This window comes from Puma concolor, chromosome A3 (assembly GCF_028749965.1).
Source record: "Puma concolor isolate L17-30 chromosome A3, mPumCon1.1.hap2, whole genome shotgun sequence".
In the NCBI taxonomy this organism is placed as follows: domain Eukaryota; kingdom Metazoa; phylum Chordata; class Mammalia; order Carnivora; family Felidae; genus Puma; species Puma concolor.
Genome location: NC_141669.1, coordinates 127,737,186 through 127,763,512, shown reverse-complemented (window position 1 = coordinate 127,763,512; position 26,327 = coordinate 127,737,186). Strand labels below are relative to the sequence as shown.

At 39.5% G+C, this 26,327-nt stretch overlaps 1 protein-coding gene and 1 pseudogene across 14 annotated transcripts in view; one reads left to right on the top strand and one right to left on the bottom strand.

Annotated features, from left to right (window-relative positions):
- The window catches only part of NCOA3 (nuclear receptor coactivator 3), a 139,873-nt gene that overhangs the window by 25,228 nt on the left and 88,318 nt on the right, over window positions 1-26,327 (bottom strand). For all 14 annotated transcript variants that reach the window (XM_086702384.1, XM_086702391.1, XM_086702393.1 and 11 more), the window contains 6 exons: window positions 7,229-7,333; window positions 6,177-6,349; window positions 5,312-5,412; window positions 4,150-4,324; window positions 3,692-3,880; window positions 3,422-3,523 (listed from right to left, as the gene is read on the bottom strand). In XM_086702384.1, the coding sequence (XP_086558510.1) occupies window positions 3,422-3,523; window positions 3,692-3,880; window positions 4,150-4,324; window positions 5,312-5,412; window positions 6,177-6,349; window positions 7,229-7,314 (826 nt within the window). In that variant the 5' untranslated portion in view covers window positions 7,315-7,333. The remainder of the gene's footprint in view (window positions 1-3,421; window positions 3,524-3,691; window positions 3,881-4,149; window positions 4,325-5,311; window positions 5,413-6,176; window positions 6,350-7,228; window positions 7,334-26,327) is intronic.
- Window positions 230-1,188, top strand: LOC112868819 (small ribosomal subunit protein eS1 pseudogene; annotated as a pseudogene).

Genomic DNA, 26,327 nt, shown 5'->3' with positions numbered 1-26,327 from the left:
TGCTCTGCTTACTCTGCTAGATCCAGGGCTTTTATTTTTAAGGACACAGTCCTACAGGACATTCTTACATTAAATGTCCTCCTGTACAGAGTATCACAGAACTCCTTTCAATTTCTGAATGTACAGAATAGAACACGGCCAGATAACCTCAGGTTCATTTTCACTTAAAGGAAAAAAACACCACCTACCAGTAAAATTGTTCTTCTGAAGATAGTCTGTCCCTGCAGCTATGAAAATACCTACCTACACAGCTAGCAGGGACAATTCTTTTCATCTGAGAGGTGACTGCATCTTTGGACACTTAAAATCTAAACCAGGAAGGTTAACCAAATATTCATTTCTACCAGTCTGGAAATTTCTGACAACTTTTGTTTAACATCAAATACACTAGAGAGACAAAATTTATACAACTCAAAAACACTACAAAATTAAAGGTTTTATGAAGATGGCCCTTTAAAAAAATGGCTAGGCCTTTCAACACTTTCTGAGCAGTATTAGGACAAGAATACACATTGGCAAGAACAAACACCTAACAAAATGTGGCAAAAGGAGCCAAGAAGAAAACAGTCGATCCGTTGTCGAAGAAAGAGCAATATGAGGAGAAAGCACCCACTACGTTCAGTGAAAGGAATGTTCAGCAAACATCAGTCACAAGAACTCTGTCGACGGACCACAATGGTCTCTGATGGCCTCAAGAACTGTGCTTCTGAAGTGAGCCTTACTGGTCCCCAGAATGTTGAAGACACATTTTAAAAGTTCAAAATAATTACTGAGGATGCCCTGGGCAAAAACCGTGAGATCAACATTCGGGACATGGATGCCCAAGACAAAATATGCTCCACAGCAAAAAGTGCCAGACTATGACTGAAAGCTCATGTTGACATCAAGAAATCAATGGTTGTTTCTGCCTGTTCCACATATGCCTTACTGAAAAGGCAATACGCAGACCCAGACAACCTCTTATGCTTGGCACTAACAGGCCCACCAAATTGGGAAGGTGATGGAAATCCTGACCCAAGAGGGGCAGACAAATGACTTAAAAGGAGTGGTTAATGACTTGATCTCTGACAGACTGGGAAAGATACAGAAAAGGCTTTCCAATCTATTTACCCTGTCCATGATGTGTTTGTCGGAAAAGTAAAAATGCTGAAGAAAATCAGGTTTGGATTGGGAAAACACACGGCGTAAGATGGTCCTGAAAAAGCTGCTGGGGATGAGAAAGGTACTAACGATGGATGAGCTCATGGACAGAGTCCCCAGTTAAGAATCTGTGTAAAATCCAGACCCTTCATGACATATTAAAAAAATCTTAATAACGGGGGGGGGGGGGGGGAAGTCCCACCTAGGGAGAAGTGACAAATGCACTGCAGGGAAGAGTAAATGTTTGCGTGCTGTGCCCAGAATAAAGAAGGCCTGTCCTCAACCCCTCCTCTGAGCTCAGCTCTGACACCCAGATGACAAACACAAAATAGATGCTCAGAAAAAGTTCACATCTGGGACAGAAAATAAAATCTCTCCAGAGTCCAAAATAAGTATTCTGTGGAGGGCAAGAAACCTCCTATGAAAGGAGAGACAGCAACTAGAAAATGCCGGCTATGGTGAGATGGCTCTCAGATGTGAACCAGACAAAAGGATTTCACTTTGCCTGCCTGGTAACTTCTACCTTTTATAGTAAGAGGAGACATTAATGAGATAATTTTAAAGGTTCTATTCACTAAATTGCTTGAGTAAAGATGTTCTATTTAGTATTTTCAGCTATAAAATGTGAAATATTGTTATTCAGGGAGAAAATTTAGCCTGCCAAAACATAATAGGTACAGAGTAAGAACCACTCTAGAAGGTAAAAATTCACATAAAAATTTGTCACCAGGTTTGATTATCTCAAAGTAAGTTAATAAAGAAAAAATTTTTCCTATGTAAGATAATATTTATCAGTGTAAACAGACTGTCAATTAAGTATACAAAAAACTTTTTTTGCTACTTTTTTCGCTACTTTTTTCATCTGTGGAAATTAATCTCAAGCAGCTTCAAGACAGGTAACTGAGCCTGGCATAAAATGACTGAAAACTACAAAAATAGCTTTTTTTTTTAAGAGTAGAATACTGTTATGTATGTATGTGTACATAACATATACATATATATGCACATGTAATAGCTATAGGTATGTTACGTATATTTAAATTTTTTTCAAGTTTATTTTTGAGAGGGATAGAGAGAGTGTATGCACAGGGCAGGGGTAGAGAGGGGGGTGGAGAGAGGGAGAGAGAGAGAGAGAGAGAGAGAGAGAGAGAGAGAGACACGGAGGGAGGGAGGGAGGGAGGGAGGGAGGGAGGGAGGGAGGGAGGGAGAATCCCAAGCAGGCTCCACTGGCAGAACCTGATGTGGGGCTCGAACTCACGAACCATGAGATCGTGACTTGAGCCAAAGTTGGATGCTGAACTGACTGGGCCACCACCCAGGCACCCCATGTATATTTAAACCTATTCCATTTTATCAAATTACTTATTGCAGGTCCACAAGGTGCATACAAAGCAAACAGTACAGGCTTTGACATCAGGCAGACCCAACTGCAAATTCTTTACCACCCAGGATCTAATGTTGGGCAAGGAACTCAATCTCTGCCACCCGACCTGCTTCCTCATCTCTGGGATGGCACCTACAAGACAAGCCTTGACATCACCATTTAGGGTTAGATGATCGCATGAGCAATCCTGAAGGTGAATACAGATAATAATGCAACTACATTTAATTTCATTATGTGCTTGATCACTTATACTGGCTTTAAGTCTTTATTCCCATAGTCAAAAAAGTGCAGACCAAGTCTGAAGCTCATGTTGATATCAAAAATTACTCCCAGTAATTCTTAAATTATCATATTTTTGAAAACTTGTTTATGAAAAATGGGTTTGAAGTTAGAGAAAAGAAATATACTGATTTCAAATGCTATTGGGAGAGAAAGCTAGGTGTCTCTACATTTATTTTTTATTTGTTTATTTGAGGGAGTTTAACTGTCAAATATACCCAATTCAAATGCCAAGGGTTTTACTGAATCTTAAGAGTTGCATAAGAAACATAAGAAATGGGGGTGCTGGGTGGCTCATTCGGTTGAGCATCTGACTCCTGGTCTCGGCTCACGGTTTGAGTTTGTGCCCCACTTGGGCTCTGCACTGACCGTGGAGAGGCTGCTTGGGATTCTGTCTCTCCCTCTCTCTGCCCTTCGCCCGCGCCCGCATGCTCTCTTTCTCTCTCTCAAAATAAATAAATTTCAAAAAAAAAAAAAGAAACGTAAGAAATAATCTATGCAAAGCATTCACTACAGTGGGTATTACTTTTACATGAGCGTGCAGGCTGCAAAAATAGTTAACTCTCAATAACTCTCAAATGAACAAAATGTATATACACACATACACAAAGTTTTTACCTGAAAGATCATGTCTAGTAATAAAGCTCTCGGGGTTTGAGGGAAACGCTCTTTCGCCTGTAGTAATGCGACGTGCTACACAGATCATACAGGATTGCAAATCTACAATACAAATTCAACCAGGTAAGGATTACATTTAACTTTTGGACAGATCTCTCAAATAGACAAGTAAGGACATGGAATTCAGTCAATGAATACAACAATGGAAATCATAGAACTACAAATTTGGCTGCTGTCTGAAAAACATTTCAAACATGTGGTCAATCTTACCTTCCCCTTCCTCCATCATAGCTCGAGGCTGAGACAGGGCAAAGCACTGCATTGTTTCGTATCTCTGGCGCATTTCAGGATTAGTGTTGATGTCTTCCAGAATATCATGTGGTGTTTTCATCAGCATACGGCAATTAAAAGTATGGCTTTTTTGTCTCTGGGTCTCATTTGTCCAGGCAACTCCATTGACTTTGGAAAACAAATTGAAAAAAGTTTTTTAAAAAGCTGACAATTCAGGGGTGCCTAGGTGACTCAGTCAGTTAAGCATCCAACTTCGGCTCAAGGTCATGATCTCACAGTTCATGAGTTCGAGCCCCACATGGAGCTCTGTGCTCTGCTTCGGATCCTCTGTCTCCTTCTCTCTCTGCCCCTCCCCAACTTGCCCCCTTCCTTCAAAAATAAACCTTATATTTTAGTGTTTACAAAATTAAGAAAGGAAATACACATTAAAAGACTACCTGTAGATTTCGGTAAGTTTTTAAGGAAATCCTTTCTGTCTTCTTCATGCAAGATACTGTAGACACTTGTGTTAACCAGGTCTTCTTGCTTATATTGCAGGTATTGTGTGACATTTTCTGACACAAATACAATGTTTCCATCACGATTCACCACAAACAGGAAACCATCCAATGCCTAAAGTGGGATAGGTTAATATGGGCTATTATGGACTGAACTGTATCCCCCACCCAAATTCACACGTTGAAGCCCTAACTCTCAATGTGGCTATATGCGGATATTCGGACACAGGGCCCTGGTTATGGGGTTATGGTTAAATGAGGTCATAAGACTAGGGCTCCAATCCAATAGGACTGATGTTCCTATGGAAGAAGACAGATACGAGGGGTGCACAGACACAGAGAAAAGGTCATGTGAATACACAAGGAAAAGGCAACCATCCACAAGCTAAGCAAAGAGGGTTCAGGAGAAACCAAGCATGCCAATACCTTGACCTTGGACTTCTAGCCTCCAGAACTTTAAAAATAAAGTCCTGTTGTTTAAGCCACCTAATCTGTGATATTTTTTCATGGCAGTCTTGGCCAATTAAAGGCACCAGCCTTAGCACTAAACAGAATTTTTTACAACTACTAGTGATTTAACAACCACTGCAAACAACTATTAGCCGCCACTTAGCCATTTCTATTCACACAGCACAATTACTATAGGATTGTATTTAAAGAATTAAAAATAAAAAGAATTTGAGGGAAAAAAGATAGATACAGCCAACATAAAATCTGAATGAATGTCTAATCTAATGTTTGAAGAATTACATCTTGAAAAGAGTTTTTAAAAATGAAATATCCTTAGCACTTCCTGGTTTTCCATTTGATACGAAATCAAGCTACAGGAGCCACCCCACTCCCTAGTGAGAATTTACAAAGAAGAACTGAACCGAGCAACTGAGAAGTACCTGAAGTGAACTGGTTGAAACAAAAACAAGTTAACAGTTGCACTTTATGAAGAGCCTCCTCTCTGTTCCCGTCTCCTGCTTTACAGCGAGAGAAACATGCTATAGGCGAATCATACCTATTGAGGACAACTACTTACAAAACATTGTTTAAGCACGTCACAAAAAGCATATTCTTAAGTCTTAAAAATTCCTCACAAGTATAATATACTTGCCTGAAGTAAAAGTGGCCCTAAGGAATCTTTATCAATTACTCCCTGCCCCGTAGAAGATACATCAGCTTTCTGAACATCATCATCATTGGAAATCGCTTTTCCTGAAAAGACAGAAGACAATACTACAAACATCACAAATATCAGTTACAGATCAAATTCACCTCCAAACAGTCCCCAGAACACGAACACACACACACACACACACACACACACACACACACACACACACACACACACGCACACATGCACGCACGCACACGCATACATATGCACATATACAACATTTCCTGATAAGAAACCAATTCTGCGGGGCGCCTGGGTGGCGCAGTCGGTTAAGCGTCCGACTTCGGCCAGGTCACGATCTCGCGGTCCGGGAGTTCGAGCCCCGCATCAGGCTCTGGGCTGATGGCTCAGAGCCTGGAGCCTGTTTCCGATTCTGTGTCTCCCTCTCTCTCTGCCCCTCCCCCGTTCATGCTCTGTCTCTCTCTGTCCCAAAAATAAATAAACGTTGAAAAAAAAATTTAAAAAAAAAAAAGAAACCAATTCTGCAATTTTTAAATCTTAAAACTTGAGTTACCCAGGAGGGCAGAAGATACCCTTAATTTCCTTTCACTACTACATGTACTATCCCATGGCTTCCTGAAAGGCAACTAACATGGGACAGGGTGAGAACACCGGCCTCTTTCTAATGCTCTATTAACTATTTCTCAAGGAGTACTAAGTTGGCCAACTCATTTGTCCAATCCCACACAGGACAGGTCCCACCAGTCCACACGTGAGCAACAAGGTAGCAAAAAGGCAAATGTAAACATAGTTAACAAGTTCCTTCTGAAAAGATTTGAGTGTTTTTCTTACTTTGTATTACCTTGCTCTTTTATTTGACGGATCTGTCTTACTGTTTCCTTTAAAATTGCACATTTATCTGGCTTGACATTGAAATTGTCAATATCACTAAGATTAGCAGATATAAGTTCAGCCAGTTCTTCAATATATTTACTCTCCTGCTCCCGTCTCCACTTTTCACCACTGCAGGTAAGACTGAGAGAGAAGATTGGGGGAGGGGAGAGAAGGCCATGAATGTACCTATCACAAAAAAACGCCGGGAGCAGAATCACCAGCACCTTCATACATAAGCAAATAAAATTTAGCCAATAGAAACCATCAAAAACTCATCTTGGAGAAGAAGTACAATACAGCAGAAATTCAGGCAAACCTAAATTCAAGTCCACCTTTTGGTTAGCCTGGTGGCCTTGGGGACACTTAGCCTCTGACCATGCAGAAAATAAGGATACACAGTCTTTACATCAAAGAGACAGTAAAACAACAAATAATAACAAAAAGAGTGTTAGCTACTTATTAATGACAAGGTTTTACATAAGGCTTATAAGCCATTTTTTACTTTGTAGGAATCACATTAAAACTCAAGTCATAGTGACCTTGGCAAATACTAAAAAGGCTAGCATAACATTGCATGAAATATTAGATTTCTATTTTTTAAACTGCAAACTTTATTCAGGAAAAGGACGATGAAACCTCGCAAAGGCCAAAATACCAACTTACAGCATCTTCTTACAGGAATTTAAAGAGTCATCTGATTTGCAACCATCTTGATGCTCTATTCCTGACTCCTACCTACCTCTTTCACTAAGAAATGCTTCACACTACCTCAAAAGTGTCAGTTATTGGACTAACTCACTTTTATCTGAATCACCAATAAGATTTCTATTATATCATAAGGATGTCTATCTGATCACTGTGCCATTCTACTTAATTCAAAGCAAAATCATATTATTTAAGCGAAGACAAAAATCTACCTGAGAATTTAAACAACAGAAAGCTAAAATGTTCGTTTTAAGTCAAAAAAATAATGGTAGCGGGAGGAGACCTTGGTGAAGGATCAGGAAATAAACGACCTACCCCTGTCCTGGAGTATCGCATGGCAATTTGCGTTTTCGTGAATCAGGGGCCAGTGGATCCAAGGAGTTTTCTCCTAATCCGCTCATTGTGACTATACATCAGCAACTAAGAAAGAATGATGGTAAGATGAAAACATTGTAAAATACCCATGTTGTATGCTTGAATGGTTGAATCTTATAATTCAGAACTACTTTCCCTAAATGGTTAGGTAAGTCTTAATATTCTTAATTATAAATGAGTACCCTGAAGACAACATCAAAAGTTCATATTCTAGTTTAATTCTGCAGAATGTCAAACCCCAAGACTAAAATGTTTCTCAAGTCCCACTAAAAATGTGTATGTTAAATACTCTGAATACTTCAAAGGATGAGGAAGGCATCTTCTTCATATTTAATAACAAGAAAAAGAGACCATCAACTTTTTCCAAGTGATAAAATCCTGGGGTGCCTGGCTGGCTCAGTCGGTAGAGCATGCAACTCTTGATCTTGGGGTCCCAAGTTCAAGCTCCACCTTAGGTGTGAAGATTACTTAAAAATAAAATCTCAAAAAAAAAAAAAAAAAAAAATCCTAGGGGTGCCTGGGTGGCTCACTCGGTTGAGAATCAGACTCCTGATTTTGGCTCAGGTCATGATCCCAGGGTCGTGGGATGGAGCCCCATCCATTTTGTGCCCTGCTCTGAGCGTGGAGCCTGCTCAAGATTCATTCATTCATTTATTCATTCATTCATTCTCTCTCAAATAAAAAAAAAATGGAAAGTAAGAAAAAAATCCTGAGTTTTATTTATACCCAACTAAGGACAAATTAGAGATTATCCTGTCACTTGGTAAGGAGTCTTCAAATGATACATGTCTACATTTTTTTTCAGGCTATTTTCAAAGTAGCACATTGCTTTCCTTTAAACTATTTCATTAATGTTTATTACCCACTGTGTTTTTCTTCTATGACTTCAAAACTAATCTTAGAGCATGTAAATAATCTGTAAGCCCCACTACATGAGGCCTGGAGAGTAGATGCACAATGAAAAGGGGGGGGGGATTTTCATGGTATCTAAATAGCAACAATCATTTTAGTAACGACTGATGGAAATATAATGTTTTGGTTAAGGTTTCAATGATGAAAATAACGAAGGGTGTTTATTTTCTTCCTTTTTTTTTAATGTTTATTTTTGAGAGAGAGAGAACGCGCATGCGCAAGTGGGGGGGGGGGCACAGAATCTGAAGCAGGTTTCAGTCTCTGAGCTGTCAGCACAGAGCCCGATGTGGGGCTCGAATCCATGAACCGCAAGATCATGACCTGAGCCGAAGTCAGATGCTTACCCGACTGAGCCACCCAGGCACCCCACCCCACGTAGGGTGTTTCTTGTTGAAACAGTAACAGTGTTTTAACAGTCAGCAGCTCATAATTTTAAGACCTCTACTAAACCTTCAAGTACAAAGAATTTTATTTGTCCTAAATTCTTATTTAGGAAGACAATCCTTGTTCTAAAGAATTCCAAGTCAATCAAGAAGTTCGAATTTTCCAAACTTTTTCTCAGTATGTTAAAACGCATCTTGCATTCCATCTAGATTTTTAGACATATACTGAAGGACATAAATTTCCACTAGGTGGCACAATACTACAGAGAGAGAGGAGACAAAAATGCAAAATTTCATACAGGATGCTAATGAAACTTAAAAAGCATAGCTTTTAAAAAATCAAAACCACATAATCACTAACCAAGAGTTCTAGATTATGACATCACCTGTACAGATACTGTAGGTATGAATTAAATACCAATAAAATTCATTCTACCTGCAAGTTTGGTAGTAAAATGCAAAATCAAAGCTGAAAGGCAGAGAGAGGTTTCCAAGAGTCTTTTTCTCCTCACAACATTAAGCTAAAGTAAAGGAGAGTAAAGTGCTTAAAATGCCTTTTTTTTTTTAACAATTTTTTAATGTTTACTTATTTTGGGGCAAGACAGAGAAACAGAGAGTGAGCAGGGGAGGGACAGAGAGAGGGGGAGACACAGAATCCGAAGCAGCCTCCAGGCTCTGAGCTGTCAGCACCGAGCCTGACGTGGGGCTCGAATTCACGAACTGCAAGATCATGACCTGACCCGAAGTCGGACGCTTAATCAACTGAGCCACCCAGGTGCCCCAGAACTTAAAATATCTTTGATTAATAGTGGCTTAATATTATGGTTTTAAAGCATACCCAGATCTCACAATGCCAGAAAAAATGTATTCTTCAAAAATGACAATGTAATAAAGAGTCTATAAATATTCCAGATTAAAGAAAACTAAAGAGAAATGACAAATATGATGTATGATCCCATACTGGATTCTGTCCTATAGAGGGGAGATGCTATAAAGCACATTATGGGATCGACTGACAAATCTAAAATATGGAGGACAGGATTATTTTATCAATGTTAAATTTACTGAAGTTGAGTTCTGTATATATTTAAGAAGCTATCCTTATTCTTTTTTTTTTTATAACGTTTATTTAATTCTGAGAGAGAGAGACAGACAGACAGACACACACAGAATGCGGGGGATGGTGGTGGGCGTTAGAGAGGGAAAGGCACAGAATGTGAAGCAGGCTCCAGGCTCTGAGCTGTCAGCAGAGAGCTCCATGCGGGGCTTGAACCCACCAGCAGTGAGATCGTGACCTGAGTCAAAGTCGACCGCTTAACTGATTGAGCCACCCAAACGCCCTAGAAGCTATCCTTATTCTTAACACTTACAGCAAATGGGTCATTATGTATGTAAATGGCCCTCCAATGATAGAGGCCATTTCAGGTGAGTGAGAAAAGGAACAGGAGAAGCAAAGGAGAGGGAGAAAGGAGGGTAGCAAAATACTGGCACTGGATAAAACCTGGTAGAAGAGAAACTTTTAAATTCTCTAAATTCTATTCTTTTTCCTGCAACTTTGATTTTAGTTTAAAATTATTCCCAAATAAAAATATTTTTAAAGCATGTTCAGTTTTTATTTCCAATTTTCCTAAAACAGTCCTTAAGTACAGAAAAATAGTTTTAGCTATGTCTCAATACACAAATTTTGTATTTGTTTCACTCACAAAGTTATTTTTAAATTGAGTGGCCAACTATTCAGTGAATAATAACATTTTTATTTTTTTAATGTTTGTTTACTTTTGAGAGAGAGAGAGAGAGAGAGAGAGCGCGAGCGCACACAAGTGGGGGAGAGGCAGACACAGAATCAGAAGCAGGTTCCAGGCTCTAAGCTGACAGCACAGAGACCGATGCGGGGCTCGAACCCATGAACCATGAGATCATGACCTGAGCCAAAGTCAGATGCTCATCCAACTGAGCAACCCAGGCGCCTAAGTAATAACATTATGTTAAAAATATACTCTAACAATAGCCAAAGTAAGGAAAGAGCCCAAATGTCCATCGATGGATGAACAGATAAAGATGTGGTCTGTATATACAATGGAGTATTACTCGGCAATCAAAAAGAATGAAATCTTGCCATTTGCAACTACATGGAAGGAACTAGAGGGTATTATGCTAAGCAAAATTAATCAGAGAAAGACAAATATCGTATGACTTCACTCGTATGAGGAATTTAAGATACAAAACAGATGATCATAAGGGAAGGGAAGCAAAAATAATATAAAAATGGAGGGGGACAAAACATAAAAGACTCAAATACAGAGAACAAACAGGGATTGTGGGAGGGGGATTGGGCTAAATGGGCATTAAAGAATCTACTCCTGAAATCATTGTTGCACTATATGCTAACTTGGATGTAAATTAAAAATAAATTTAAAATAAATAAAATAGGAAAAAATATGTATACATAAAATCTATTTCCAGAGCACCAGGGTGGCTCAGTCAGTTGAGCATATGACTCTTGATTTTGGCTCAGGTCATGATCCTAGGGCTGCGATCGAGCCCTGGGTTAGGATCTATGATAAATGTGGAGCCTGCTTAAGATTTCTTTCTCTCTCTCTCTCTCTGTCCCTCAGCCCCCTCTCTCCTCAGCTCACTCGCTTGCTCTCAAATAAAATTTAAAAAATTAAAATACTTGTATAAATATATGTATGTTACATATACATATGCATTATATAATATACATAAAATCTATTCCACATTCTGGATATTATTTCCTTACTTTGATGTTAAACATAAACTGAATACCCAAAATTCAATGGCAAACTATTTAGTGAATAAATAGTACTTTTTCATTTGAAAGACATAATTTATTCTATATTTTCAGTATTATTTCACCCTTCTTTGCTGTTAAGCTGAATCTCCAGTAGAGTGTAAGGTGCCTAGCATGTAATAGGTGGTGAGTTAATATTGCATGAACAGAACACTCAACTTAACAAGTCATACTTTAGAATTCCCTTCATTCTAATCTATATAAAAGTTAAAACTTTTTTAAAGTTTATTTATTTATTTTGAGAGAAAGAGTGTGCATGCGGGGGGGGGGGGGGGGAGGGGAGGGGGGGCGGTGGATGTGGTGGAAAGGGAGAGCAGGGGAGGGGCAGAAAGAGGGAGAGACAGAGTATCCCAAGCAAGCTCCATGCTATCAGCGTGGAGTCCACAAACCTTGAGACCATGACCTGAGCCAAATCAAGAGTCAGTTGCTTAACCGAATGAATCAACCAGGTGCCCCAAAGTTAAAACTTTTTTAAATTTTCACTTCTACATTTGATATAGGATGTCACCAAAATGAGTTTTAAAGGCATAGATTGTATCAATAGAGAATCAAAACCATGACAATCTCTTAGTATGGAAGAAATCAATAATAATTATATTCAGTCTAAACAGGAAATGCACCCAAGTCATTCACATTAAGCCAATTTTTATGTGCACTGGGAGAAACATAAATATATCTACATGTGTCCATGTATACAGACGTGGCTCTTTCTCTTCATGTGGCATAACAACAAGCTATAATGTGCATGACTGTCTAGTCTATGTGTCACCAAATTTACTCTTTCACAGAATCCACTGACCTCTAAATAACAAAGGCAATTATCCAGCAATGTACTAACGCTAAATTCTAATGTAAAAACCATGAAGGTTTCATTATTTAAGATATAAAATATCTTTTTTTTTTTTTTTTTTAAGAAAAGATTTGCCAATTTCTACTGCATGATACCTAGGGGCGTCTGGGTAGCTCAGTGAGTTAAGCGACTGACTCTTGATTTGGGCCCAGGTCATGATCTCCCAGTTTGTGAGTTTGAGCCCCGAGCTGGGCTCTAGGCTGACAGTGTGGAGCCTGCTTGGGATTCTCTCCCCCCACCCCACCCCATGCATGCATGGGCCGTGCACTTGTTCTGTCTCTCAAAATAAATAAATAAACTTAAAAAAAAAAAAAGGCTTTGAAGTGTCTGGGTGGCTCTGTCAGTTAAGCATTGGACTCTTGATCTTGGCTCAGGTCACGATCTCACAGTTTATGAGTTTGAGCCCCACAGTGGGCTCCACACTGACAGCACAGAACCTGCTTGGGATTCTCTCCCTCCCTCCCTCCCTCCCTCCCTCCCTCCCTCTCTCTCTCTCTGTCCCTCCACCGCTTGTGCATGCTCGTGCTTTCTCAAAATAAATAAAAACTTTAAAGGGGGGGGGGGGGGATTGGAAACCAATTTCACAATAAACTTAATATATTGAAGAAAAAGGGGGGGAGATTTTTATTGCACAGTACATTAAAAAAAAAAAAAAAAACCACATGATTTCCAAGAGTGAATGATATGTTAAAATAACAAAAAAATATATCAGCAAATATATCTCCTAAATTTCATTATGACCAAGAAAATGCTCAATATGAAAAATAACTATTTCTGCTTAAAAAATAATACTTTTCAGCATATACAACAGCTAATACAATTATTCCTGAGCACAAATGACTGTGACAAATACTTTATGTATAGTTTTGTTTATTTGGTATTAATCTTCGTTACAAACATAAAAATTGTCAGTAGCATTGTTTTACTTGCCAAGTCTGCTGCCCGCTTCTCGCTGGCAAAGATGGACTCAAAACTATCTGTCTGAGGGGATATATTATCTATTTTGGTAAATTACTCTTTCTAAGGTACGAGAGGTCAATGTTTAGTGTACACATCCTAAATTTAAATCATTTTCAGTCAGTAGTCAAGAACCAAGGTGGGAGGAGAGAAGACATTACATACTAGGCCCATGAATAATTTTTCCCCGCAAAAAAACTAAAAGTTAAGAAACATAAATCAGTAACTGTATAGCTTACATTTTTACATCTTAAATTATTACCCATCTAGGTTAGAGGATATGCGGAGTTGGTAAAATCAACATTCAAAGGGGAAATAATACAGCACAAGAGCCCCAAAGTATCTTTGATAAGAACAGTCTATGAATACTGAGCCCCTTCTAAATTCTGACTCCCTACAATTAAAGATCATCTACACAGCTGAGTAGAAAATTAAGACACAATATATACCTGCCCAAGTAACTCTTGAAATCCCCTCATAAATCCAATAATGACTTGCACAGATATACTTTGAAGTTGCTCATGAAGAGATGTCCTCCGACTGATTATTAAGCTGGAGGTCCACCTCAACCACACTTCCAGGCAGAATGCAATCCAATCACAGAAGCTTTTCTAAGCCCCTGACACCACAGTATCTAAAAGGACTACAGTGGAGAACTTTTCATTGAATCAGAATTCAAAGGCCCAAAACGTATTCAGTCTTTCAATGTGAACACAGCCATCTGGATCCTTGAGCCATTTTTACAATATTTTTTTAAATTAAAAAAAAAAAAAAAAAAAAAGAATTTTACTTGTCACTCAAAAGTCACGATAATGTTGGGTGTATGACTGAGCAGCATCAACTAGCTTTCCTTTTGGTTATTTGACAGTTAAGACGAGAGAAAAATCTTGATTGTGTACAACTAGCCAGATGCACAAGGATACAGGAAGTATTCCTGTCCAAAAGGAAAAGATACCAATCAACAGTGCTAACGCCCATTAGGTAAGCCACAAGTTGGGGGGGGGGGGGGTGCGGGGGAGGAGGGTCTAAGAAAAACCACGCCAAAATGGGATGACATGTTACCCAGTAAATCTCAAATGGCACAGAAACCAACGAAAATATTTCAGTTTTCCTAAGTTAATAAGGGAAAAGGAAGGGGTAACTTCTGTGGCAGTACAGTGCTGAGCATATCGCATATTCTGCATAATCTCTCACCATGACTCTCGAAGATATGTATTATTATTCCCATTTTATAGATAAGTACACAACTAAATAACTTTCCAAAGATCACACACAGATACTGGATGGCATAACTAGGACTCAGACCAACAAATCTGTATCATATGTTCCTTGGGCATTTTATCCCTCACTGAAATAAACTTTTTTTTTGAATCACACCATCTCCAACCGGTTACCCAGAAAACTTCTTAGCTCATCAGTAAGAACACTGAGACGTTGTATACTCAGGGTCTGTGGGTATGCTGGATCAGGGGCAGAGGCAAGGAGCCACTCCAACTCAACAGGTACTAATGCTGTTACTCCTCTCAAGTCCCCAAAACTAACCACTGGTCTACAAGTCACCAGATAAATGGCCCTCTGGGGGTGGTCTAATATTAACCATAACCCTTACTTCCACTTGAAATCAACTGTCTCGGCTTAAACAGAAAGAAGAAAACTTGAGATCAGAAAAGCATGAACTATACCCTAAAATAGCCTGTCAAATATTTTTATTCTTGGGTTTTCTAAGGTTAAATGCTGGGGCCAAAAACTTTTGACTATCCCACCAGTAATTCAGTTTATTCATCAGGCCTGTTTGGCTGACTTATACAAGGTATGATTAAATACACTTGGTAATTAGGGAGTGTTTCTGGGTGTCTCCTGAGAATCACAGTAACTTGAGGAAAATTTTCCAACAACAACTATAGATTTGGAATGATTTACTGAAAACCACTTGAAGCTGTATGTAAAAGCAGAGACTGCTCAATCCAATTAGGGGGAAAAAATTGCTCTTGGGAAAAATTATGAGACATTCTAAACATATAAATATATATAAATATATATATAAATCACTACCCAAAACTAAAAGCTCCAAATTGACACTCTTACTTGAGACAATTTAGTACATAGTCACCACTAGTTAAAGCTTTAATCCTACAAAATTGTATTTTCTAAAATATCAAGTTAAAGGTTTTATTTCAATCTATGGTGTGGCTCCAAAAGAACCAGCACCACAGAGGAAAGGACTGAAGGAAAGAGAACCTGTGTGTGTTTAAGAGACCATGGGGGAGGGGGTGGGAGTGTCATAAACATGGAACCACTATGAAAGCTTCCTCATCAACTGGATGCCTCTTCCAGTGAGTATCTCCTACTTTTATATTTTAATTCAACCCTGGCAAAGAGGACAAGAGCTGAAAGGAGATAAGGAGAGAAAAGAGAGGGAAAGTTTCAATTAAACTTAACTGGCAATGTCCTTTTGTTTTGTTGCTGATAACCTGTTATGTTTATTTAGTGGGATCAAGAAAAAACTACCTAATGCAATCCATTTTTCAATCTAATTCCGTTTCAGCTCAAACACTTACATGCCCAGAACCACTTCAGGTCCAGGAAATAGAGACGAATGACAGCATACGTTGCGGCAACTCTCAGGCTAGCACAAGAGGAAAGCATAAATGATTGTAACAACACAGTTTGGTAAGTATTAAAATGAAGGCACTGCATAGTGTCATGGGAACAGACCTGATAGGAAACCTCAGCCTACAGTTGTTTTTTTAAAAAGAAAAGGCATATAAACAGTGTCCACAGTAAACTACCTTGGTGAGGACATATGACAGAAAGGGTATGCTCTCGGGTTCTGGTCATTCTTCTCCTGTCTTTAGTTCATCCTGCCAGCTAACTTGAAAGGGGGCTGGCAGAGAACCATAGAGTAAAACATCTTACTTTTAATATACAAATTAAGCTGAAAAGCATCCAAGTGTAAGTCGACAGCTATTTTATCCACAGGTTTCACTCTCTCTTCTCCCTTTGTACGTCCTGCCTTTTCATTCTCAATCCACAGGCTGAGCCCAAAGCCCCTTCACATTTATGTTCCAGTTTAAACCTGATGAAGTTGAATTCAAACACAAACTCTCCAGAGGCTCTGCTACCAGAGCTGGGCATACCAATTAGCCAAAGCAGGTGTTAGTTGCAACTGGAAGCTTGTTGCCAAGAGACTTCTCAACCTCCACAGAAGCAAAGGAGTTGAAGTTCACCAATATACACTGTGCAGAGGGAGTTAAGCACGCCAATTCCATCTAAATCAAATTACTCTCTCCTGACAGCGTACTAACTACCTGGATAATTCTTTAGTTATTTTAAAGGTAACACTGACCCTACAATTTAATGCACTGAATCTCTCAGATCTAACCTGAGCGGCATAAACCTGATTTCAGCTTCACTCTAAAAAACATACTGCCATACTTCTTCAGCACACCCCCACCCCCACCCCCAGCAGCTCCCAAATGACCTATGCTGAGAGGTTCTGACAAAGGATGATCGCTGAAATAGTTCCTGTTTTGCTTTTAAGTCATTCATTTCTTTTTAAATCTTCCCTTTCATCTCTTTTCTATCTAGAATACTCCTACTCATCCATCCTTCAAGATCAAGTTCAACTGTCGCCTCTAGGGAAACCATTCAATTTCTCCCAATTAGACGAAGTTTTCCCTTCCTTATCCTGATGCACTTTTCATACTTTTACTACACTGTTTTACACACTGCATTCTATTCCTGTTCACTTTTTTGTCTCCACTTTCTACACGGCAAGCTCGAAACCATTACAAAAACTTATAGGAGGGGCGCCTGGCTGGTTCAGTCTGTAGAGCATGTGACTCCTGATCTCAGGGTCATGAGTCTGAGCCCCACATTGATTGTAGAGATTACTTAAAACTTTTTTTTATAGATAAACTTAAAAAAAGAGAGAGAGAGAGAGAGAGAGAGAAAAACCTTGTACAAGACTCTTATTACAAACTCCTTCCTCTTTCTTTTTTTACTGCTCCTACCCACCATTCCCCTGGTTCTTCATCCAACTCCTGCTCTTTTCTTTGCCATCCCCTCAGTGGCACTTTTGACCAACTCTACAGTCTTCCTTAAAATACAGAGAATATGTAAGGGGTGCTAGAGGGATAGTAAAAACTCTGTGGAACATTTTTGCTTCTTTTTGACATGTCATTTTTCACTTGGGTATTCCCACTCCAACAAATATAGTGGCTCCAAGCTGCCTATTGAAATAAAACTCAAGGGTATGAATCCTTCAGCTGATTTACTATGACACAATGAAAAGACAACGGAGCTTTGTTGGAATCAAACTTGAGAGCTGAATCTCAATTTTACTAAAAGATAAACTTTCGTCTCCTTTAAAGAGTCTATCACCTGTTAACTCTGAGGAGAATCACACCTCACATATTCATATGTTTGATGTGAGCATGAAAAACAATACAAAGCAAGCAAGGGACAAAGGGAATAAGGCGATCCTTCAATACCAAAAACAAAGATGTATGTTCAGCGACAGGAATTCTGTTCTCCAGTGAAAAACAAACAGTTACAAATAGCCCATATGACAACAAATTAAAAGGTTTCAGACAAATAACAAATTAGCCAGAACTATTCAGGTTATCCTCAACTTACAGATTCACAACATTCTCCCACTAGTGTGAGTGGGAAGAAACAGGAAAACAGAGCTACTGTCAGAGATATCTCTGTGTTCCTAAGATTCAAAAGCATAAGAATACACAGACATCTTTTAGAAGATTCTGCAGAGGATATCCACCTGCAAAGGTATTGGGTAAAACACACAGTGGTGGTTCTTTATGATCCTGTTTTACTTCTGGATCTGTGGTTTAATTTTTCCTTGACAGACGTAAATATCTCTACATCAAAACTATTTAGGGGCACACCTGGGTGGCTGAGTTGGTTAAGCGTCCGACTTCGGTTCGGGTCATGGTATCGCGGTTTGTGAGTTCGAGCCCCGCGTCGGGCTCTGTGCTGACAGCTTGGAGCCTGGAGCCTGCTTCGAATTCTGGTGTCTCCCTCTCTCTCTGCCCCTCCCCTGCTCACACTCTGTCTCTGTCTCTCAAAAATAAATAAATGTTTAAAAAAAAAAAAAAAAACTATTTATACCTAAGGTTCTCTCTTGGCATATAATGAAATATAAGCTGCAAAGAAAGAGAAGACAAGAGAGAAACTAAGTTTTTAGCCCCCTTGAGGTAAATGTTAGTAAAAAGCACCTGGATTAAGATAAGCAGTGATGAGGTAGAAGGGCATTTGCAGAAAGCAGAAATAAAATCTGATATAAATTCAATTAATAAGCAATAAAGATGTAAAAAGGATCATGTGCCCGTTTTCTCCTAACCCATTATATCTGCTTCAGAGAAGAAAAAAAAGATATAGGAGAAATTTTAAAACTTAAGAGCAGACATTAGCCACCGAGTAACCAAAGCTGCTACAGGAAATGGCAGTAAGCAAGCAATGAAAGCAACAGGGAATGCTAACTGTAGGTCGTGGGCAATCCGGATACTCCCAAACTGCAGTACCTGCGGAATGAAAAACTGAAAGTAACAAGACCCTCCCCCTACAGTACTGAAGTTAGCCCTGGACACCAATATCAAAAACATAAAATAGCTACAGAGGGTTTACCTGTGACACTGGCATAATAAAAATTAACAATATGGAATTTGGATTAATTTTTCAAAGAAAAATACTGATGGTGGAAAAGAGAGAGGTGTATCAAGGCTAAAACCCATCTTAACTAGATTTCCTTCTTTAAAAGCAAAGACACTGGAGGGGTGCCTGGCTGGCTCAGTCTGTGGAGCATACAACTCCTGATCTCAGGGTTGTTAAGTTTGAGCCCCACACTGGGTACAGAGATCACTTAAAAATAAAAAATACATCTTTAATAAAGCCAAGATATTGGAGATGTTCTTGAATGCTAGTGACACAACATGGCAAGTCTGACTCATGAGACTTCCTGAATGGGGCATCATCTTTACTGCAGATTAGTCTGTGATTCAGTCCTTGTTTGCTGCTTCTGTTGTCTTTTTTCTTTTTCTGACCTCACAGCGTACTACCTTTCAGCAATTATAATTCTACTCCTAGCCTAAATAACTTTAAATTCAAAAAAGTCCTTTTTAAAGGACTATACCTGTTCAAGGTGGGGTAACACTGGTACAATTGTTTAAAAAGTATCAAAGTCTAAATTGAACAATACCCTCATACTGCCTCCTTAAATAAACCCCCTTCAATATACAGCTAATATATATAGTAACACTATGTGAAGCTAAAATCTGTGCCTCTAGGTCATGATTGTTCCAGAAAAGAAATTTGCAGCAAGAAAGAATATAAAATACTGAGGAACAGAAAAAAAAGAGCATCATTCAAATAATTTAAATAAAACATAGCTTGCTTTTTATTCACTGCTGTTCAAAGGTCAGTTTTATGACTCATGACTTTAAAGAGCTTCTTTCTGTATTTCACAAAACCAGCCTACACGTGTCTATTAAATGAAGACTGGGGGTGCCTCATTACTGCTGAAGAACACTGGAGGCAAAAATTTAATTATGAACTCTTGTAAAACCATGCATACCTCTATACTGGCTAAAACCAACCACCCAGCAAGCATCTTAACTGGTCACTAAGCACTAGGGATGTAACAGACACCAAGAGGACTGGGGCTAACACTGCCCTAGGAAAGTTAAGAAGACTAGCTCCTAAGAATTCTCATCACAAGGAGAATTTTTCCTTCTTTTCTTTTTACTGTTTCTATAGAACATGGCTATTAGCTGAACCTATCGTAACGATTTCACAGTACACGTAAATCAAACCATCAAGCTGTATACCATAAATTTACACAGTAATGTATGTCAATAATTTCTCAATAAAACTAGAGGACAAAAATTTTAAGTGATCACTCTCCAACATATTGGATGTTGTCCACTTACACAAAGGAGTTTGCGTTCCCTATGCCATGTGCTTGGGATAAACTGTTGATCAAAACAGACAAGGTTTGGGGCACCTGGGTGGCTCAGCTGGCTGAGCATCCGACTGTTGACTTTGGCTCAGGTCATGACCCCAGGGCCGTGGGTGGAGCCCTGCATCAGGCTCCACGCTGAGTGTGGAGCATTCTAAAAATTCTCTCTTTCCTTCTGCCCCTCTCCCTTACTCACATGCTCCATTTCTCTCTAAAATAAAACAATAAGGGGCGCTTGGGTGGAGCAGTCGGTTAAGCGTCCGACTTCAGCCAGGTCACGATCTCGCGGTCCGGGAGTTCGAGCCCCGCGTCAGGCTCTGGGCTGATGGCTCAGAGCCTGGAGCCTGTTTCCGATTCTGTGTCTCCCTCTCTCTCTGCCCCTCCCCCGCTCATGCTCTGTCTCTCTCTGTCCCAAAAATAAATAAACGTTGAAAAAAAAAATTAAAAAAAAAATAAAATAAAACAATAAAATAAAATAAAGACAAGTTTTTTGCCTTTAACACGCTAATGACCCAGTGTCCAAAACTAACAAAATAGTAAGTAGAGTATCCCAAAATGTATTATGTGCTACGAAAGGTCTCTGCTGGAAAATTAAGGCTGACCTGTTAATTCAAAAGCAGGAACACTGTGTATCGGACATAGCACTCAATGTTATACAACTGTTCAAAGTCCTAACCTTTGCAGTCAATCTGGTTCTTACTACTAAAAGTAAGATTCAGGGTAATGACCTGTGTGTGTCCTTGAAAATGGCCAAATTTTACCATTAGCTCAGGACCCCTTCCTGTTTAAGTAGGTCATCAGAACAGAGACAACCACAGCAGGAATTGGACATGCTTCAAAGCAACAAATATATACAGCAGAGTAAAAGTAAGTCAAATGCCTCTAGAGCTCCAACCAAATACTACATCAGTGATTCTCAACTTTTGTGATATTAGGATTCCTTTACACCTTAAAAACTGGGAATGCCAAAGCTTTTTTGTTATGTTGGTTATATCTATTAATATCTACCATATTCAAAATTAAAACTTACAAACATTTGAAATACTAATTCATTTCGAAACAAACCCATTACGTGTTAACAATTTCATAAACGTGGGGTGCCTGGTGACTGAGTCAGTTGAGCATCTGGCTCTTGATTTTGGCTCAGGTCGTGATCTCTCAGTCTGTGAGTTCGAGCCCTGCGTCAGGCTCTGTGCTGGCAGTGTGCAGCCTGCTTGGACTTCTCTCTAGAGAGAGAACCCTTCCCCCATTCTCCCATTCTCCCTCTCCCTCCCTCCCTCCCCCCGCCCTCATTTAAAATAAATAAGTAAACTTAAAAAAAATTTTTTTTTCAACGTTTTTTATTTATTTTTGGGACAGAGAGAAACAGAGCATGAACGGGGGAGGGGCAGAGAGAGAGGGAGACACAGAATCGGAAACAGGCTCCAGGCTCCGAGCCATCGGCCCAGAGCCTGACACGGGGCTCGAACTCACGGACCGCGAGATCGTGACCTGGCTGAAGTCGGATGCTTAACCGACTGCGCCACCCAGGCGCCCCTGAAAAACAAAAATTCAGGGGCACCTGGGTGGGCTCAGTTGGTTAAGCATCTGACTTTGGCTCAGGTCATGATCTCCCATTTCGTGAGTTTGAACCCCACATCGGGCCCTGTGCTGACAGCTCAAAGCCTGAAGTCCGATTCAGATTCTTTGTCTCCCTCTCTCTCTGCACTTCCCCCCACTTGCTCACTCGCTCTCTCTCAAAAATAAATAAACATTAAAAAAAAATTTATAAATAATTTTTATGAAAAATAAATCTTCTGAAACAAAACCATCAGTGAGAGAGGTGGTACTGTTTCTACATGTTTACAACTCTTATGTCTGACTCAAAGAAGATAACTGGATTCACTTACCTACTTCTCCATTCAACATGCTGCAATGTTCATCTGACTAAAACATATGAAGGAAATCCAGCCTCAGAGACATGTACTCATGTTAAAAAAAGGACTATCTCAATAGCCTTTTGCAAATTATTGTAGATAATAATTGGTATTATGCTAAAACTCGACAAGTACTTTCTTAAAGGCTAGTTGCAGAGTGAAATCTGAAACCATTCTGACCACTTTTCATGCTGTTACATTAAAATATACTCCCCTAGCTTGCACTCTGAACAAATCTTTTACCCAGGCATGATTTTGTAACATCAAACATCGTCATTTTAACAATATCAGTTCACTGATCAAGGATATTTTCAAATAGTGGTATTTCATGATACAATATCAAAATCTCCATCATATTAATACCACCACCAGTCTCATCTTGAAAGTCTTTAGTACTGAGAAGCTGTTACACTCATGGTGGCATGTTCAAATTTACCAACATGACAATTTTCACTTGAAAACTCAAATTTTATCACTGTCAACAAATACCATTAGTATTTGTTACCAAATACCATGCTTTCCTTGAAGTAATGGGTTCATCTTGCTCAGTTTCTGAGCAAATACCCAGGCAAATACCACTGCCAAATACCCAGGTTTCAATAACCATAGCTTGTTGACCATTCTTTCATGTAAAAATGGTATTCGATGGAAAAAAAGTGGCCAGTTCAGTTAACAAACCTACCACACAAGGGTTATTCCTCAAGATAACCATTATACTTCGGTGGGCAAAGTTCTTTCCACATGTTTTCCATTCTCACTAAACAGAATTTTAAAAATACGGTACCCAAGAGTCAAGATTTAATGAAATGAGCAAATTTTGCTGCATCACGCAGGGCAATCCTAAGTGAGAAATGTTTTTTCCCTTTAAGTCAAGTGCATGGCAGTAAAGAATGTAAAGACTGCTAGTACAGTCTGGTAGTGCCACTCCCTTGGTTCAAACTAAGATGTCAGCAGTTTTCTGCACCACTGATTTTGCACCATCGGTGCAAACACCAAAAGAATGAAAATGGCAAATAATGGGTTATTATGAAAAGAGTTTTAACTGTGTGGACCCTGTAAAAGTTCTCAGGCGCTCCCCAAAGGAACACGAACCACACTCTGAGAACCGCTGTACTAGATTAAGATTGGGATTGAAGGTTTGAAACTGGTACAGCTTCTCAAGATCCTCCATACATTCATTTAATAAACATTTCAGTACCTACTATCTGCAAGTCTGTATAAATAGGCCATGCTGTGAAATCAAAAAGAACTTCCTGACTTCATCAAAATAAAAAGCTTCTGCACTTCAAAGAACAACACAATCAACAAAACTAAAGACAGCCTACTGAATGGGAGAAGATATCTGCAAATGACATATCCAATAAAAGGTTAGTATCCAAATTATATAAAGAACTTACACACAACTCAAAATGAAACATAATACTAATCAATTAAAAATGGGCAGAAGACATGAACAGACATATGACTAAAGAAGACATACACATGGCCCACAGATACATGAATAGATGCTCAACATCACTCATCATCAGGGAAATGCACCTCAAACCACAATGAGATATCACCTCACACCTGTCAGAATGGCTAAAATAAAAAACACAAGAAACAACAAGTGTTGGTGAGGATGTGGAGAAAAATTAACCCTGTGCACTACTGATGAGAAGGCAAACTGGTACAGCCACTGTGGAAGACAGTATGGACGTTCCTCAAAAAGTTAAAAATAGAACTACCATATGATCCAATAATTGTACTACTGAATATTTACCCAAAAAATACAAGAACACTAAATTCAAAGAATTACAAGCACCCCATGTTTACTGCAGCACTATTTACAACAGCCAAATTATGGAAGCAACCCAAATGTCCATCAATAGAAGAACAGATAAAGAAGGTAAAGAAGGTATTATGCTAAGTGAAATAAGTCAGTCAGAGAAAGACAAATACCGTATGTTTTCACTCATATGTAGATCTTGAGAAACTTAACAGAAGATGATGGGAGAGGGGAATGGGAAAAAAAAAAGCTACAGAGAGGGAGGGAGGCAAATGATAAGAGACTCTTGGATACTAAGAACAAAATGAGGGTTGATGGGGGTGGGGAGAGGGGAAAGTTGGTGATGGGCAGGGAGGGAAGAGGGCACTTGTTGGGATGAGCACTGGGTGTTGTATGGAAACCAATTTGACAAATTATATATAAAAAAAAGATGTGCTGTGTATGTATATACACACATGTACACACACACACACACACACACACACACACACACACACACACACAAAGGAATACTATTCAGCCATAAAAAAATGAAATCTTGCCATTTGCAACAAAAATGCTAAACGAAGTAAGTCAATCAGAAAGACAAATATACCATATGATTTCACTCATATGTGGAATTTAAGAAACAAAACAATGAACAAAGGAAATGAGAGAGAGAGAGAGAGAGAGAGAGAGAGAGAGAGAGAGAGAGAGAGAGAGAAACAAACCAAGAAACAGACTCTTAACTACAGAGAACAAATTGATGGTTACCAGAGGGGAGAAGGGGGGGGTGCAGTAAGTGAAATAGGTGATGGGAATTAAAGAATATACTTATCATGATCAGCACTGACTAACATACAGAACTACTGAATCACTATATTGTACACCTAAAACCAATATAACACTGTATGTTAACTATACTGGAGTTAAAATAAAAAACTTAAGGGGCACCTGGGTGGCTCAGCTGTTAAGCCTCCAACTTCAGCCCAGGTCATGATCTCGCAGTTCACAAGTTCAAGCCCCACAGTAGCTTCTGTGCTGACAGCTCAGAGCCTGAGGCCTGCTTCAGAATCTGTGTCTCCCTCTCTTTTCGCCCCTCCCCCACTCATACTCTGTCTCTCTCTCTCTCTCTCTCTCTCTCTCTCTCTCTCAAAAATCAATTAGAATTTAAAAATTAATTAAATTAAAAAATTAAAATAAGTATTTTAAATTTTTTTTTTTCAACGTTTATTTATTTTTGGGACAGAGAGAGACAGAGCATGAACGGGGGAGGGGCAGAGAGAGAGGGAGACACAGAATCGGAAACAGGCTCCAGGCTCTGAGCCATCAGCCCAGAGCCTGATGCGGGGCTCGAACTCACAGAACGCAAGATCGTGACCTGGCTGAAGTCGGACGCTTAACCGACTGCGCCACCCAGGCGCCCCTAAAATAAATATTTTAAAGAACAGGACTCCAAATATAATAATGACAAAGGATATTATTTATTAATTTTGGAGGACACAAACATGCTGAAACATAAAAAATATGCCTGTGGACCAAGACAAAGAGCAAATGTACCATAATGAATTGATGACTCCTTAAACCTACTGAATTCAGGACCTGACACTAGCAAAAGCAGTCGGGAAATCCAATCATGCACAAGGTAACAGGACCAAACGCAAGGCTCATAGATAAAATCCAAACCAAAAAATTCCTAAAAGGAAGGTGAAGAAAAGCTATGACTGTCAGTAACAATACTGATTATATCAAACTATAACCTGCAGCAGAAGAAAGAGTCACGCATCTCTCCGATACCACAGTAATACTTCAGAATGGAAACCCGGACCTAGACTGAAGGCAGGGTGGAAATGGGAGGTGACAAAAAAAGAGCTAGGGTGCCAGGCCAGGGAGAAGGGGACACATGGAGGGCACCAAAAGAAAAGGGAAAGCTAAATTTCCTATTTAAGATGCAAATTGTAAAGAAAAATTCCCAAATGTATTTGAAAACTGATCTGAGAAAGATGACCAAGGGGGCACAGGGGTGGCTCATTCGGCTAAGCATATGACTCTTGCTTTCGGCTCAGGTCATGATTTCATGGTTCATGGGATCGAGCCCCACGTCAGGCTCTGCCCTGGCAGCGTGGAACCTGCTTAGAATTCTCCTACCCCCCACCCCGGTCCCTCCCCTGCTTGTGCACACTCTCTCTCAAAATAAATAAATAAAGTTAAAAACATTTCACTTTAGAGAGCACCTGCGTGGCTCAGTCGGTTAAGCGTCCGACTTTGGCTCAAGTCTTGATCTCGCAGGTCACGAGTTCGAGCCCCACGTCGGGCTCTGGGCTGACAGCTCAGAGCCTGGAGTCTGCTTCCCATTCTGTCTTCCTCTCTCTGCCCCTCCCCTGCTTGTGCTTTGTGTCTCTGGCTCTCAAAAATAAATGTTTAAAAAAAGTCACTTAGCAACTTAACTAGCTTAAATTTGAAATTCTTTTCACTATTTATCACTC